The 15,895-nt window shown below is 42.1% G+C and overlaps 2 protein-coding genes across 2 annotated transcripts in view; one reads left to right on the top strand and one right to left on the bottom strand.

Moving 5' to 3' along the window:
- Positions 1 to 1,287: 1,287 nt before the first annotated feature.
- Positions 1,288 to 3,209, top strand: LOC121726841 (5-aminolevulinate synthase, erythroid-specific, mitochondrial). The gene has a single exon (XM_042114413.1). It carries the CDS (start codon positions 1,531 to 1,533, stop codon positions 3,049 to 3,051), a length of 1,521 nt encoding a protein of 506 aa, XP_041970347.1. The 5' UTR covers positions 1,288 to 1,530; the 3' UTR covers positions 3,052 to 3,209.
- The window catches only part of LOC121726840 (pre-mRNA-processing factor 17), a 37,052-nt gene continuing 24,259 nt past the window's right edge, over positions 3,103 to 15,895 (bottom strand). The window contains exon 11 of the mRNA XM_042114412.1: positions 3,103 to 3,405. Within this exon, the coding sequence (XP_041970346.1) occupies positions 3,228 to 3,405 (178 nt within the window). The 3' untranslated portion in view covers positions 3,103 to 3,227. The remainder of the gene's footprint in view (positions 3,406 to 15,895) is intronic.

Raw genomic sequence — 15,895 nt, 5'->3', positions numbered from 1 at the left:
TAAACTGGTTTGTGTGCCATGTCGCGGACATGCCGCGCCACCAGAGCCCGCCGGGGACCTGCGCAGCGGTCTTTTTTCCCTTGGTGTGCGTTGGTAATACATATTGTAGGATTCCCTTTGTGCTATCGTTCGCGGCGAAATTGACCGGTCCGCCCAGCCCCGTCGTGTGCAAGGCGCCTCTGATCCAACGAGCTACGCTCCTTAAAATATTCTCCGTGTTATAATACTTACATATTCTGTAAATGCTATCATATGATAGCATCTACAGAATATGTAGGTATTAACACATTTAAAAAAGGAAGCACAAAATTATATAATTTTGTGCTTCCTTTTTTAAATGTGTTGATGTTTTTAACTACAGTCTACAAAATATATATGTATTAAACTTAGAATTCTAGTAATAAATACTAAGGCATACAAATAATTATTTATATTTTGCCCATCCCCCGTATTCGCCACAACTGAAACAAGTATATAAATACGGACATAGGTACCTTGCATAATTTTCTGCATTCATTGACCTAACAAATTGCAGCACCACCTTGACTTGTTGAGTCAAAGTTTTTTTAATGAAAATAAGGGGGCGAACGAGCAAGCGGGTCACCTCATGTAAAACAACTTCCGTCGCCCATGGACACTCGCAGCATCAGAAGAGCTGCAGGGGCGTTGCCGGCCTTTTAAGAGGGAATAGGATAATAGGGAAGGGTAGGGAAGAGAAGGGAAGGGAATAGGGGAGGGGATTGGGCCTCCGGTAAACTCACTCACACGGCGAAACACAGCGCAAGCGCTGTTTCACACTGGTTTTCTGTGAGAACGTGGTATTTCTCCGGTCGAGCCGGCCCATTCGTGCCGAAGCATGGCTTTCCCACGTATGTCAAAACTGGTGCTCGGAAGTCGGAAGTTGGGCTGCGAGTGAGATTTGTTGCACGACGCATACCGCATACCTGATACCAGAAAATATCGTTATATTTACCGATATTTTTATAACGATATTTTTTGATTATGTTACTAGATATCGTTCTAGATATCGTAAAAAAAAATACCGTTATCTGGCTACCATTATGAAAATACCGGTACTTAACGATATTTTTTCGGGTATTCGATAACGTTATGAAGCCCTTTGCCCTGGTTACATTTACATATCATTCTCATGGCTAATTAAGTTTAGCCGCTAAATACAACGTAATTAATATTATATTTTTTTGATGTTGCAATTACACAGCTGCTGTCATTTAATCTAAACGTCAAAGTCAAAATTTTACGTGGAATGTCAATTGTCAGATGCCAGCTGCCTGACCCAGTCGAAGTTTATCAATAACGTTGGTGTAACCGTGATCGATATGACGACACACACTTTATAAATGAAAGTTAACGAGTATTAAACCACCAGTTGAATATTAATCCCCAAGACGTTCGGCTACAGTGCGAGTCAACGTTGACGGCAAAAAACCAGGCAATTCATCGCTCCAGCGCACCAGCAGTGTTCTGTATTATATTCAGCTTCCGAGTGCTCGACATCGATTACATAAAATGCCCTGTCCGTTCGTGGGATCAATGAATCAAGCCTTCGTCCGAAACTACGGAGGGGCTCTGATGAAGCAATACGGAAACTTCTGCCCCATCATCTCGCGCGGTTTCCGCTCGCTCGGGGTCGACGAGACGAAATGTCCCTTCATCCAGAACAACCCGATCATCTCGGACGCGCCCAAGGAGATGACGGAGGACATCAAGGAGGCGCCCGCCTACAAGTACGAGAACTTCTTCAACGACCAGATCAACGCCAAGAAGAAGGATTACTCGTACCGCGTATTTCGCAAGGTCTCGCGGTTGGCCGCGGACGGCGCTTACCCTCAAGCGCTGGAGGGCGCCGAGAACCGCCGCGTGACCGTGTGGTGCGCCAACGACTACCTCGGTGCGTCGCGTCACCCCGTCGTGAAGGACGCCGCCATCTCCGCCATCAAGTCCTACGGCACGGGCGCCGGGGGAACCCGGAACATCGCTGGTAACTCACAAATGACTGAAAAACTCGAATACGAGCTCGCTAAGCTTCACAAGAAGCCTGCCGCTTTAATATTTAGTTCTTGTTTTGTCGCGAACGACGCGACCCTTTCCACTTTAGCTAAGATACTGCCCGGTTGCATTGTTTACTCTGATGCAGGCAACCACGCATCAATGATACAGGGAATCAGAAACAGTAGAGCACAAAAGCATATCTTTAGACACAACGATCCCAGCCACTTGAAGGAGCTGCTGGCCGCGTCGCCCGAGGGAGTACCGAAACTAGTCGTTTTTGAGACTGTCCACTCTATGAGTGGAGCCATTTGCCCCCTGGAGGAGATGTGCAACATCGCCCACGAGTATGGAGCCCTTACTTTTGTAGACGAGGTTCATGCGGTGGGTCTCTATGGAAAGCATGGTGCCGGGATTGGGGAGGAGCGTGGTATTGAGGACCACATAGATATTGTGTCAGGAACCCTCGGAAAAGCTTTTGGTAACGTGGGAGGCTACATCGCCGGGTCGTCCCTGTTGATAGACACCGTGAGGTCCTTAGCTCCGGGATTTATTTTTACCACTGCCCTCCCGCCTCCGGTTTTGGCGGGATCTCTGGCCGCCATAAGACTTCTGGCGAGCGAGGAGGGAAGGAGTCTGAGAGCCAAACACCAAGCTATTGTTCGCTACCTGAAGCTGTCGTTATTGATAGCTGGTCTCCCGCAACTGCCATCTGTGAGCCACATCGTCCCTGTGCCTATTACGGGGGCGGATAAGGTGGCCCTTGTGGCCGAGTCCCTCATGAGACGAGGCCACTACGTCCAAGCTATAAACTATCCCACCGTCGCGAGGGGCGAGGAACGCCTGAGATTCGCTCCAGGTCCGTACCACACTACAGAGATGATAGACAGCTTAATCACTGCTCTTATTGAATCATTCCACGAAAACAACATAAGTTTCAACGAGTTCATGAAGAACGGCGCATGTCGTGAATGTAGCATGGAGTACAAGGTGGACATTGGGTACCAAGAACCACTGAAGTACCCTAAAATCGCAGCATAATGTTGATTCTATTAGTAAATTTTAATTGGGGGCAAATAATATGACATATAATATGTTGTTTTATATAAAGTTTATTTAGTTGATCTATTTATGGTAAACGGTGTAACTGTTTAGAATTTAAAAAAAATATCTTAATTTGGGAATTAAATGTATATCTTGAAATGAAGTCTTATGATTTAATCCCAGTACTTGATGACTCCGTCCCAGCCGGCCGTGAGCAGTTTGCTGGGCTCATGTGGGTGCCAGAGCGAGGTGATGCAGACTCCGTCATGAGCTTTCCATTTCTTGTATAGTTTCGTCGTCTTCCAGTCCCAAATATAGCATTTTCCGTCAGCATCACCTGACACCAAGTAACTGAAACAATAGAAAATTATTTTTAAGTCAGACTTCTGCTTTATAAAAAACTAAGATTATAATTAAATGCACACTATCTTAACTAAAAAATTAACTACTTATTTTTTTTACATTATTTTAAACGACCAACAGAATTTATTTCGCTGGAGATTAAAGTCCAATATCCGATATTATCTTGTTGTTAACACTTAAAATATTTTGTTATAATTTGCGAGATAAAATTCGATAACAGATAAATAAGGATACATATTATATTAACAATTTAATCTAAGTATTAATCAAAGTATCTTGTATTTTAATAATTTTCCAAGCCTAAAGTTCTGGTAATTATTTCAAAAATTTAAATGCTTGCTAATAGATTTCCACTAAACAGAAATATAGAGATATTGATTAAACTTCAATGGAAAATTACTAGATATTCAATGAAACTTGTTGTGGTTGAATTAGACTACAATGTATATGATGAAACTAATCATAAGTATAGTTTGGTTTTAGTTAGTCTAACATGTTGAATTAAGAAAAAAGTAGATTAACTCAAATTCTCCAGCACTGATAATGATCTAGGTATAGCTATAAACCCTTGGTAATGTCAGCTTTCAAACAAAAAAAACTATATCAAAATCGGTCCTCCCGTTTGGATGCTACGATGCCACAGACAGACACACACACAGACAGACAGTAACGTCAAATTTATAACACCCCTCTTTCTTGTCGCGGGTTTAAATGCAAATGTTGAGACTCGACGATTAAGTAGATATAATATCGCATAGTATAATATAGCTAATTAACTTTACCTTTTGACTAGGCTTTAACTCATCTTTAACTAGTCAAGTAAATGGACGAGTTAGTGCTAAGTACAATCTTATATCAGAGTTCAGACACACATAAGACCAAAATTATCCAATGACACGTTTATACGTGGGAGAGCCATGCTTCAGCACGAATGGGCCGGCTCGACCGGAGAAATACCACGTTCTCACAGAAAACCGGCGTGAAATAGCGCTTGCGCTGTGTTTCTCCGAGTGAGTGAGTTTACCGAAGGCCCAATCCCCTACCCTATTCCCTTTCCTACCCTCCCCTATTCCCTTCCCTTCCCTACCCTCCCCTATTACCCTATTCCCTCCTTTAAGAGGGAATAGGGTAATAGGGGCCTTTAGGCCGGCAACGCACCTGCAGCTCTTCTGATGCTGCGAGTGTCCATGGGCGACGGAAGTTGCTTTCCATCAGGGGACCCGTTTGCTCCTTTGCCCCCAATTTTCATTTAAAGAAACACAGTTGTATGTACCCTAATCTAAACCTTGGCACACGGCTGATTTCACAGACAAAACATATAGAATTTTCCGCTAAAACTTAATTGTTATATTGTGGAAATTCTTACATCGATTTTAGTAATTGTAGCTACCGTAGTAACGAACCGAAATGCTAAAGAGTCAAAGACTAATTAGCTTCTATGATTCAAAATTATTTAATAGATCTGTTATAGAAAATCCTCAAAGGAAGACACAAATAAGCTAATACCAATAAGCAAAATCTAATACAGGCTTCAGTCTAAGTATTAGATTTTGTGATAACAACGTGCAACGTTAGTAATTGTGTCCATGATCAAACCACTTCGCGCCGAAATTTCAGAGAATTTGTCAACACCTCTCTGATCAAATAATCCACACATCTACACAAACAAACAAAACTATAATTGTAGTTGTTTATTGTAACAGTGGGAGCTTGAAACCTTGGCAACAGAAATAGCCCGCGTCCCTAACTCAACTGCACTAGGCATAGAACGTCACACGTTCATTTCATGTACTTAAAATAATAATAGCTTATTTTATTTGCTTTGCAGATTTGCTTGTTGCACTTCTTGTGTTATTGCTTCTAAGTTCTATCTAAAGAATTTCTATCTAATGTCTAAACTAACTAAGGTCTGGAGCCCATCGAAAAACGTACGTATAGAGCCATCTCAATTTTAACTTTTTTACTATCAATGTTGTTATGTTAGCATTCTATCGATTAATAGAATTAGCGATAGCAATATTAATAAAGACTTGGCAGTCTTTCCGGATCCGATTAAAGACCGGCAGTCACCCTTTAAGCGTCTTCCAGACAGACGCGGCCAGCGGTGGCGGTCAGTTGGATGACTTGGCCGCGTGTGTCTGTGTCGTTCCTAGAACTCTCAAGACATCCTACTGAACGCCACCGCCACCGCAGGCCGCGTCTGTCTGGGAGACGCTTTAACAATTCAGCGTCACGTCCATATTATAATCGATAACAGCACTTTGCTACCCGGCCCCGGTGACCAAACCTTCTGGCTGCTGCCTCTTCAACTACTTATGTTGTTTCTGAGATTTTTCAACAGGAGTTTATCTTTCCTTTTGTTGATTAGTTAACTTTGTATTCGACGTGAGCCAATTAATTGGCTTACGTTACATAGGATAGTGAACCACCTGTCCTCAGAAATTGGTCCATCCACGAACGTAACACGGAACACCCATGGTTATAAGTGTCCTCAGCAACTTGGCACATCGGTGTTCACGTGATTCCAATATTGACACAGTTCTTATGTAACTCTCACGTGCATATTGATAATTATTACACCTAACGACTATTGTATACGTAATTTACCTCATAATATCGTATTTTTTTGCTAAATGTATTTTATTCATATAATTATTAAGTATAATATCATTTGTTTATATTCCAGAACAGATTATTTTACTTTCAATCCCCAGGACACAAAATATATAGTAGTACAAGTACCCAGGGCTTAATTTCGTCATATTCATAATCATCGGTGTCTAGGCTGTAGGCAGCATGTGTTTAGAATAGGACCCAGGTCCAACCTTCAGGGGATATGCTTGTCATTTTGGTATCGATTTGCAAAGTGGCATTTTGTTGGTTTCCAAATTTTGGTAGAAGTCCGGTTATCCGAAATTACCTATCGGTGCCTGCATTAATGCCATGATGATGACGTCATTACAATGCAGTAAGGGAATCTCAGATCAGTCATCGAGGTAGTGACCTTCAAAGGGCAACCTGGATGACCAAAACATTAGGAAAAACACCACGCGAATAACATCGCAGTAGGAAATTAATTCATGACGTCAATGAATTTACATTAAACTTATACGTTTTGAGTCGTTATGTATATATTAACATACAGTCTTCGTTATTGTCATGTCAAAACGTGGGCAAGCTCTTTTGGACCTAATAGACGTTGGGTCATGATGGACAGAGTTAGGCGATCACGATAGTTTATTTTCGCCTTTAACTGTCCATGATAGACGTCGATTGTGCATACTGTGGAGTGTAGACAGCTTCGCAATCTTAGTTATTCTTCATAGCCCTTTAGAAAGTAAGGCCTTTAGAAAGAAGATAACCCCTTTAGGGGACTTGAAGAAGTCACAAATTAATGGTATTCCTGAAATGCAAAATAAGTATTGAGTATACTTAATTCCACATATTTCTAGTAATATGTTCCGCAGACCGCAGACGACTTCTATAATAAAGCTCGAGTCACTAAGTTCAGGAAGTAAAACAAAGTTTATACACGGAAATCCAAAGACTTTCTAATCCTAGAGCTAGACCTGCGAGCGACAACAGACTAGCTGTTAGATTATTATCATTTATTCAATAATATTATCTCTCTCATTCTTCGTTTACTTATTCGAAAGAGAAGGCATAGTATTTCAGTTAACAATTTCTGAGTGGTCTCTACTCTACATTCTTGGGAATTAGAAGGGAAATAATATTACGTATGTAATACAGTCATTTTCAACAAAAATAAAATTTAAACTCGATAGGACACGTAAATTCACCTAAATGCTAAAGTTGTAACAATATAAATACATTAAGAAACCAATTATTGTTGCTAAAAGAAATAGCCAATATGGTAGCGAATAGCGACAGTAAAGAAAAAGCAATTAATTTTTAGTGGTCCTCGACATATTATAAAGCCTTAATACCTAGTGGTTATAGGTATATTATTATTAACTACTTTTTGAGCTCCTTAAATGAAAAAGTAAGTAACTCTAGTTCTAAGTTTCGGGGGCTTGCTTGTTTTGTTACTCTACATTCTGAAATGATCCTTCCGACGAAAACAGAGGAGTGTTTTGATGTGTCTGTCTGTACACCTGAAACAGACAATCTGATTTTGATGTAGCTTTTGTTCGTAATTGAGCGCAATTCAGAATCGTTGGATTATTTAAAACTTTTTTGTGCTTATTCTAAAATCTTGAAAGTTCTCTCTTTGGAGCTCTAGCAATGTTTCGTCTGAAACATTAGCTGTTACCGTTTGGTGTATTCCAATTAAAGGTATTGTCTATTACGTGTTAGGAGCTATCCGACAATATAATGTTTATGAACGCTATAACATACTTGTATTTGTTAAATAATTCGCTATCGTCATTGCAATCATCTTCGAGCGATAATCGTCACTAAAATGTAAGGAAGGAACATACTACAGGAGGGATCGTGTAGCAAATGATATGACTAGTAATAGCCGAAGTTAAGAAAAATGTAGAGCCACAGAATAGATAATAGTAGAGCGGAGAATATACAACAGGGTGTAACAAAAATAAGTGATAATACTTTAAGGTGTGTACGTGTTCCATGTAGAGAGTTCACTGTGAAAGTAGCAGCTCTGAAAGACGAATTTTTTTTCACTTTTGTATGGACAAGTACTTGGCAAGGCAAGGCTTTGTATGATCGAGCAATCTCGTAGAAAACCACGGCTCAGGCTTTTGTCCACACATTCAGCATTACTTGATAGTTTTACTCCAAAATCGAGTAAAAATTATCGTGTGTACCGCAAAACTCACACGCTTGAGTATGGCTTGAGTAAAGCTCGACGGCTCGAAAGTAAGTTCGAAGGAAATTAGGTTTATTTAATTCCATCGAGCCGACTCGATGCGAGCCTTCGAGCTGTGAGCTTTGCGGTCCACACGATAATTTTTACTCCATTTGGAGTAAAACTATCGAGTAAAACCGTATGGAAGTACCTAGCATTAGTCGTTATCTCTCGGCTGGATTTGACATAAGACGATCAAATTACATATAGATCAGCCATCTGAATCAACTTCTCTGATATTACATAAGCAGATCTTAAAGTACATAATATCTCTAAGTGCAATGTGCAATCTTATACTATATTTAACTATATTATTAGTAAATAATCATCAATATCCGGATCAGTCCACACCTTCCACAAAATGACTAATTATCATAAACTTGGCATGCGAGCAAAAATCACAACACCTTAGAGATGTTTTAATTGATTTCCAACTTTATGTTCAAGGTGATAGAGTTTAGAATGTGTTGTGTTGAATTTTGATTGATTTCAGGTGAATGCACCGACTGTAGGTCACTCTTATCTAGGACATCGTTTCGGCACTATTAAGTCTTCTTAAGGTTTAAGAGGTAGCAAGACTATTACTACTATAGAACTTACAAGCTATAGCTAATATGGAGCCAAGCTATAACTATATAAGAGACTATATTGTGCCCATTCCACATAAATTCGTTAAATTAAACATATTCTATACCCTTTCTCGAGACTCATTTTCCATACTAAAATTTCATCCTAATCGGTTCAGCGACTGTTTAAGCGTGAATAGCCAAGAGGCAAAGAATCAGACACTAACACTTTCGCGTTTAGATAAAATTAGTAAGGATTGAGGTGCAATGTGCAGATCAAGCACAAAGATGTCCAAAAAATTAACAATTTTTTGCAAATTTATTCCCACTAAGATACAACAAGGAAATGTGTACCAAATAAACATTTAAATACCTTTTTTTTTGCCGTTGGGAAATGCTTCATGCATTCCCGACAGCCTGGGGGAGCCGCCTGGGCTCCCCCAGGCTGTCGGGAATAAGGCTCTTCTCTGCGCATTGAGATTATCCGCCCAGACAGAAGCTCCATAGAGGGCCATGGATTGAAGGACCCCCGCATAAAGTCTCCTTAATAATAAAGGCGGATCCCGGACCCCCCAAGTTGGGCAGGAGGCGTCCAAGAACCATGGCCGTCTTTTTTAGCTATGATCTGCGGAAGTGGGGCGTGAAGGACCATCTAGAGTCTAGGACTAAACCCAGGTACTTCATCTCCCTGCCAATTGGCACTCTGACTTCACCAATAAGGAGGGTTGTATCATCGGGAGGCCGTCTACGAGGACCGTGGAAGAAAATGGCCTCAGTCTTTTCTTTGGCCACGCGCAAACCCTGCGCCTCGATCCGTGTAATAACTTGGGACGCACTCACCCTCGCCAAGCGAATCGCCTCTTCAAAGCATGCTCCGCTGGCTAGCATGTAGGTGTCATCTGCGTAGCAGACTATGCGTAGCCCGCGGAAAAGAGCACCTCGCAAGACTCTGTCGTAGCCGATGTTCCACAGGAGTGGGTCAAGAACAGACCCCTGTGGAACACCGCACCACGTTACAATCCGAAGCACCACCCGACCGTCTCGACCCACACAGAGGATAATTCGCCGCCTTAGATATCCGCTGATGGTGCGGCGCAGGTACAGGGGCAGTCCGTGATATTCTAGCCCGTCCTCAATGGCCTCGAAAGGCAAGGTGTTAAAAGCGTTGGCGATGTCAAAGGACACCGCCGTTCTTCGTCTGCTCCGTGCAGAACTTTTTCACCTCGAGGAGCGTTGTGCACGGAATCCGAATTGAGCTCCGGACAAATTCGGCCCAGCACGCTCGAGATTTTTAATCACCCTGGAGGCGATCACTCTCTCAAAAAGTTTGCCAGCCTCGTCTAACAGGACTATAGGCCTGTAAGTCGAAGGAGAGTCCATAGGACGGCCGTCTTTTCGGAGGAGAACGAGCTTGCCCTCCTTCCAGATCTCGGGAAACTTCGCCTGTGTGAGGCACTCACTGAGAAGCTTTCGCAACCTCTCCTTTAACGGTCCCAGAGCCTTCATCAAGACCCGTCCAGGGATTCCATCCGGGCCAGGCGCAGACTTTCGCCAGCTCAGCCTGGAAATGGCTGTATCAAGCTCTCCTTCCGAGACAGACGGTATCTGGTGACTCAGTATTGGTAGCAGTCGGGAAAAGAGCAGACACGATTGACTGTAGCTGCTCCGGAGGCAGTGTGTCAATCACCGGCGGGCCGTGGCCAAACTTTTTTCGTACCATTCGGTACGGGCGCCCCCACGGGTCTCGGTCGAGTTCCGCCAGCATTTCCACTCTTTTGGTTGCTTGATGGCCAGATGCAATGCGCTTTTAGCGACGCTATAATCGGCTCTAAGCCCCCTCTCTAATGACTCATCACGCGTACTCCTACTCATTTGACGCTGGAATAGTCGGCGGGCTCTTACGCAACGCCGCCGAAGCTCCGCAATTGCATCCGTCCACCAATATACGTTTTTTCTTGGAGACGGGCCACGAACGCGTGGCATGGCAGCATCACAGATTCTAGTCATAGCTTCCCGGAACCACCGTGCCTCCACGTTCACATCGATGAGTGCCGGGGGTCTGGGCGTCCATGCCTCCGCTTCGAAAGCCTGCTTTAGGGCCTTCGGGTCCATATTGGTCAACGACCAACGTAAGAACTTTGGTGCACCTCCCTGTAGGCGAGAAACCGCCCGAGGCGGACTCGCCGGGGACACACTGAATCGGACATACAAGTGGTCCGACAGCGTCTCCACGTCCCCAACTACCCTCCAGTCCGTGACCAGTTGACCAACCGCGGAGTTGGCAAAAGTGAGGTCTACTATAGAACTCCCCTGCGGTCGGACACATGTAGGTGTGTTTCCGCGGTTTAAAATCGCCAGTCCGGCTTGAATAGCCCACTCTAGCACAACGTTTCCTCTAGCGTTGGACAATCTGGAGCCCCATGCTGTGTTCTTAGCGTTAAAGTCGCCGGCGACAAGTGTAGGCCTCGAGGCCGCTCTTAGAACTGCCGCTAGCAACTCGCCAAGAAAGGCTTCGTATTCCGCGAGTGTTCGGTTCGGGGAGAAGTAAACGCCGAAGATTGTGTATTCTCCCCGATCCACTGCGACGAAACCTCGACCTCTTTCCCGCACAACGAGCGGAGGACCAGTATCGCTTATATGTACAGCGACAGAGCCCGTCAGATCACCAGCCCAGGTGTTACGGACCGGGATATAATATGGTCTATTTCCCAGTGCACTAGCGCGTGGAACAAAAGATCCTGAGCGCCGGCGCAATGGTTAATGTTCGCCTGAAGGACTTGCATAGGTCGTCTAACCATCATGATCCCATGGCAACCTCCTGTCGGACTTGAGGCCGACTCGTCTCTTTAGGACGCGACTTTTCGCGGTTACGCCCTCTCTTCGGGGGAGCGCAACCTTTACCGCCGATGGTGTGGTTAGGGTTTCTCCCTGCCTCTGCACAGACAACACAGTGCGGTTTTTCCATGCAGGACGAAGACTTGTGCCCAGTCTGGCCGCAGCGGAAACACGATTGGCTTCTGTCGACGTCCGATTTGCACCTCTGCCCTGTGTGCCCGATTTCAAGACAGCGGTAGCATTTCATTGCTCTTGGTTCCAGCTGGTGGACGCGCGCTGAACTCCAGCCAACGAGCAAGCGCTTCATGGCCACCAGGGTTTCCGCTGCAGTCGCGAAACACCTCACCCATATGGTCCCCATACCTCTTGAACCTTTGCGGATGTCACCCCCCTTAACATGTTCTGAGGAGCAGCCCGTCTTCAGCACTACCGCCGCCAAAATATCCTGCTGAGTTACCGAGTCATCGAGGTCGGATATGCGGATTTCCGAACACCTGATAGGCCAAGAGACTCTGGCCGCGCCGGCAAGGACTCCCCTAAGTTTTTCGGCCAGGCGGTCTGCTATCTCGCTCGTCGCGCTGGGCGGGAGCTCCATGAGACAAGCCCCTGTTGCCGCCCGCCTTACTCTGACGCCATCTAGTAGTCCCAGGGCCGCCAAGTCAATTTCCTGACGGGCCTTGCAGACGTCACTGTAGGTGGTCCCACGCTCAACCGCTTCAGGTAAACATTCAAATACCTACAATTGTGGATATCACCTTTATCTAAATTTATTGACTAACTACTAGTAGTTAGCCCAAAATACTTAGATTTAAGAAACAAAATCAGAACCAAAATATGTAAACAGAAACTTCCTAGTCTTTGGCCTCGTAAGAACTGGTTTCTAAGCTAAGCTGACAGATTGATCGGATGTTGATTTTGAGTAAGGTCAGGTACTATAATAAATACAAGAGATTGTCTTTGTCTTCTGTAAGCTGTTCACGCTTAAACGCTGGACCGAATCGGATCGGAATCGGAGTGTCAGAATTTAGAATGGTGATACATTGAGTCCCGAAAGAGGACACTCTTGTGCTACTCGTGCGGAAAATTCTATGACTTTTCCGGAACTCATAGTATTTTGATGTACCATCGAGGATATTGATTCCTAAATGCTAGGGACGGAACTAATGTAGAATTTTGACTATTTTCTGTTAAGTTGGCAGGCGGGGCTTGTCACTTGACACATTTCGGGCAGGCACTTCAAATTAAGTTAACTACTTATCAACTTAATACGTGTAAACCAGCCATTAGGTCCGCCATCTGCCTAGGAATCAACTTCTCTGATAGTACATGCATTTTATCAAATTCAGCAGCTCACTTCTGCTGTTGATTTTGAGATCTATACGAGTACTATTCTATACCTAATATTATAAAGCTGAAGAGATTGTTTGTTTGTTTGAACGCGCTAATCTCAGGAACTACTGGTTCGAATTGAAAAATTATTTTAGTGTTGGATAGACCATTTATCGAGGAAGGCTTTAGTCTATATACCATCACACTGCGACCAATAGGAGCGGAGAAACATTGGAAAATGTGGAGAAAACGGGGAAAATTATAATTTGAACGCGCTTATTTCACAAATTCATGACCGATTTTCATGTCATTTGGCACAGTCATAGAGTAGACCACTGGGAAGGACATAGAGTACTTTTTTCAGAGAAAATGTACGGTTCCCGCAAATATGTAATTTACGTGGGCGGAGCCGCGCGGAACATCTTTAATAATAAAGAGAAACAGACAGACTCTTTTTACTTATAATAATATTAGTAAAGAATATGGATAGACCTTAGTGCTTATCTCCAGCATTGGCCAACTAACCCAGTGACTTGTAAGTTGTACCCAGGAAATGGTTATCCAGTTATCCATATTGATTATTATAAACATTAAACTGTAACCTCAACGTTTTCTATGATAATCCACAAAAATATGTGGGAAATTCCTATTTCCCACATTATATAATTTAGATTTTAGTAAAACAATACTTTACTCCTGTAAAGTATTGTTTTACTAACATCGTTTATAATGTGCATTCATGCTGAATTTCGGCTTTGTAGCTATTCTCTGAGCGAAACCGCGGAGAAACAGACAGACGGACAGATGGACCGAAATATAAGGGTTCCTTGTTGATTACGAAACCCTAAAAACGGTGACAGGATCTGACGCGTTTATTGTGGTGCATCAATTTTCTTGTGTAAATTAATCACTACGTGTTTGTTTGTGCTTCATACTTAATAAAAAGTGGCATTATTACTATTTAATAATTTAAGTATAATGCTTTATGCCCCTTTTTATAACTTCGTGTACTTACTAACAAAAAAGTGGTAGAGGTTAATACAGTGGAATTAATGTAATTTTCATTTAAAATTATCTCTTTAATACAAAAGTATTATTATAGTAAAGGTTCCCAGAACAATTTTTATTATTACTATCAAGGTAATTTTTCGTAAGCAGCTTCATTTTGATAAAACGAATAACAATTTCCTCAGCGAAAGTGGTAGCTAACAGAGATAAATATAATTTAATATTTCGATTTGATGGTCCTAAAATATGAATTGCTCTATTCAAAATGCGTTTCAAAATGAAGCTACTCACGAAAAATTAGCTTGATTAGCTAGATAGAATTTTAAAAAATGGTTCTAGGGAACCTGTAATATCTATCTATGGACGCTTCACACCACGTCAGTCTGGCCCCGTGCTAAGTACCTAAAGGACTTGTGTTACGGGTACCAGACAACGGAAATATATTTAATACTTTTATACTATACATATATTTAAGATTTTTATTATATCATACACATATTTAATACACATCCAGACCCGGGAACATTGAAAACTTTTTGTTCCGTCGGCGGACTTTTCGAACCCGCGACCCCCGGCTTGAGCTACCAACGCGCTCACCACTAAGCCACAGAGGTCGTCTGTATGTGTCTGTATCTGTAGTCTGTACTATTATATTTTGTAACACATTAACGCTTCAACTGTTGCCGCGAGAACAATAGATTTCCAAGAATCCACGATCGTAGGATTAATAAAAATTAAAATAATACTTTTTATTTTATAAACTAGATTTATGTAGGAACCGAAACATCCGCATTAGCGGAGGTGAACCTCTATAAATCCGCATCCGCATTCACATCCGCGGATGTGAAAAAATCGGGATCCGCAACATCCCTGATCTGAAAAAATGGTGTTTTATGCTCAAATACAGGAACAAAACCAATAAATCTTGTGGAGCCATTATAATGTCATTATACCAGTAGCAGGTCTATAAAATGCTTTTTTAAATCATTTTCTTGAATATTTGTACTATAATTTAATTTAGTTACATTTATAAATAATTAAATGATCAATAAAATGCAAAAGCAAGATAGTAAGACACACAAAAAATGTAAAAACATACGATGGGTCATTTGAGCGCTCTTGGTCTTTCTAGGAAGTTCAGAATTCCGGTCTTTCTAGTGTTAAAGTAAAATATTATGTATACCTATTACCTACTCAAGTAGATTCTGATAATATTGGATTACTTTTGCCCCTCAGACTCGTCACGATCTAATAATTTAGATTTTAGTAAAACAATACTTTACAGGAGTAAAGTATTGTTTAATTTAAGTATTGTAATTCTGAACTTCCTAGAAAGACCAAGAGCGCTCAAATGACCCATCGTATGTTTTTACATTTTTTGTGTGTCTTACTATCTTGCTTTTGCATTTTATTGATCATTTAATTATTTATAAATGTAACTAAATTAAATTATAGTACAAATATTCAAGAAAATGATTTAAAAAAGCATTTTATAGACCTGCTACTGGTATAATGACATTATAATGGCTCCACAAGATTTATTGGTTTTGTTCCTGTATTTGAGCATAAAACACCATTTTTTCAGATCAGGGATGTTGCGGATCCCGATTTTTTCACATCCGCGGATGTGAATGCGGATGCGGATTTATAGAGGTTCACCTCCGCTAATGCGGATGTTTCGGTTCCTACATAAATCTAGTTTATAAAATAAAAAGTATTATTTTAATTTTTATTAATCCTACGATCGTGGATTCTTGGAAATCTATTGTTCTCGCGGCAACAGTTGAAGCGTTAATGTGTTACAAAATATAATAGTACAGACTACAGATACAGACACATACAGACGACCTCTGTGGCTTAGTGGTGAGCGCGTTGGTAGCTCAAGCCGGGGGTCGCGGGTTCGAAAAGT

This window comes from Aricia agestis, chromosome 5 (genome assembly GCF_905147365.1).
Source record: "Aricia agestis chromosome 5, ilAriAges1.1, whole genome shotgun sequence".
Taxonomy (NCBI): domain Eukaryota; kingdom Metazoa; phylum Arthropoda; class Insecta; order Lepidoptera; family Lycaenidae; genus Aricia; species Aricia agestis.
Note: the sequence above shows the minus strand (reverse complement) of the source record. Positions and strands in the feature narration are given on the sequence as shown.

What these genes read in the sequence shown, in the direction of transcription:
- LOC121726841 (XM_042114413.1), top strand. Translation starts at nt 1,531, where the DNA reads ATGCCCTGTCCGTTCGTGGGATCAATGAATCAAGCCTTCGTCCGAAAC.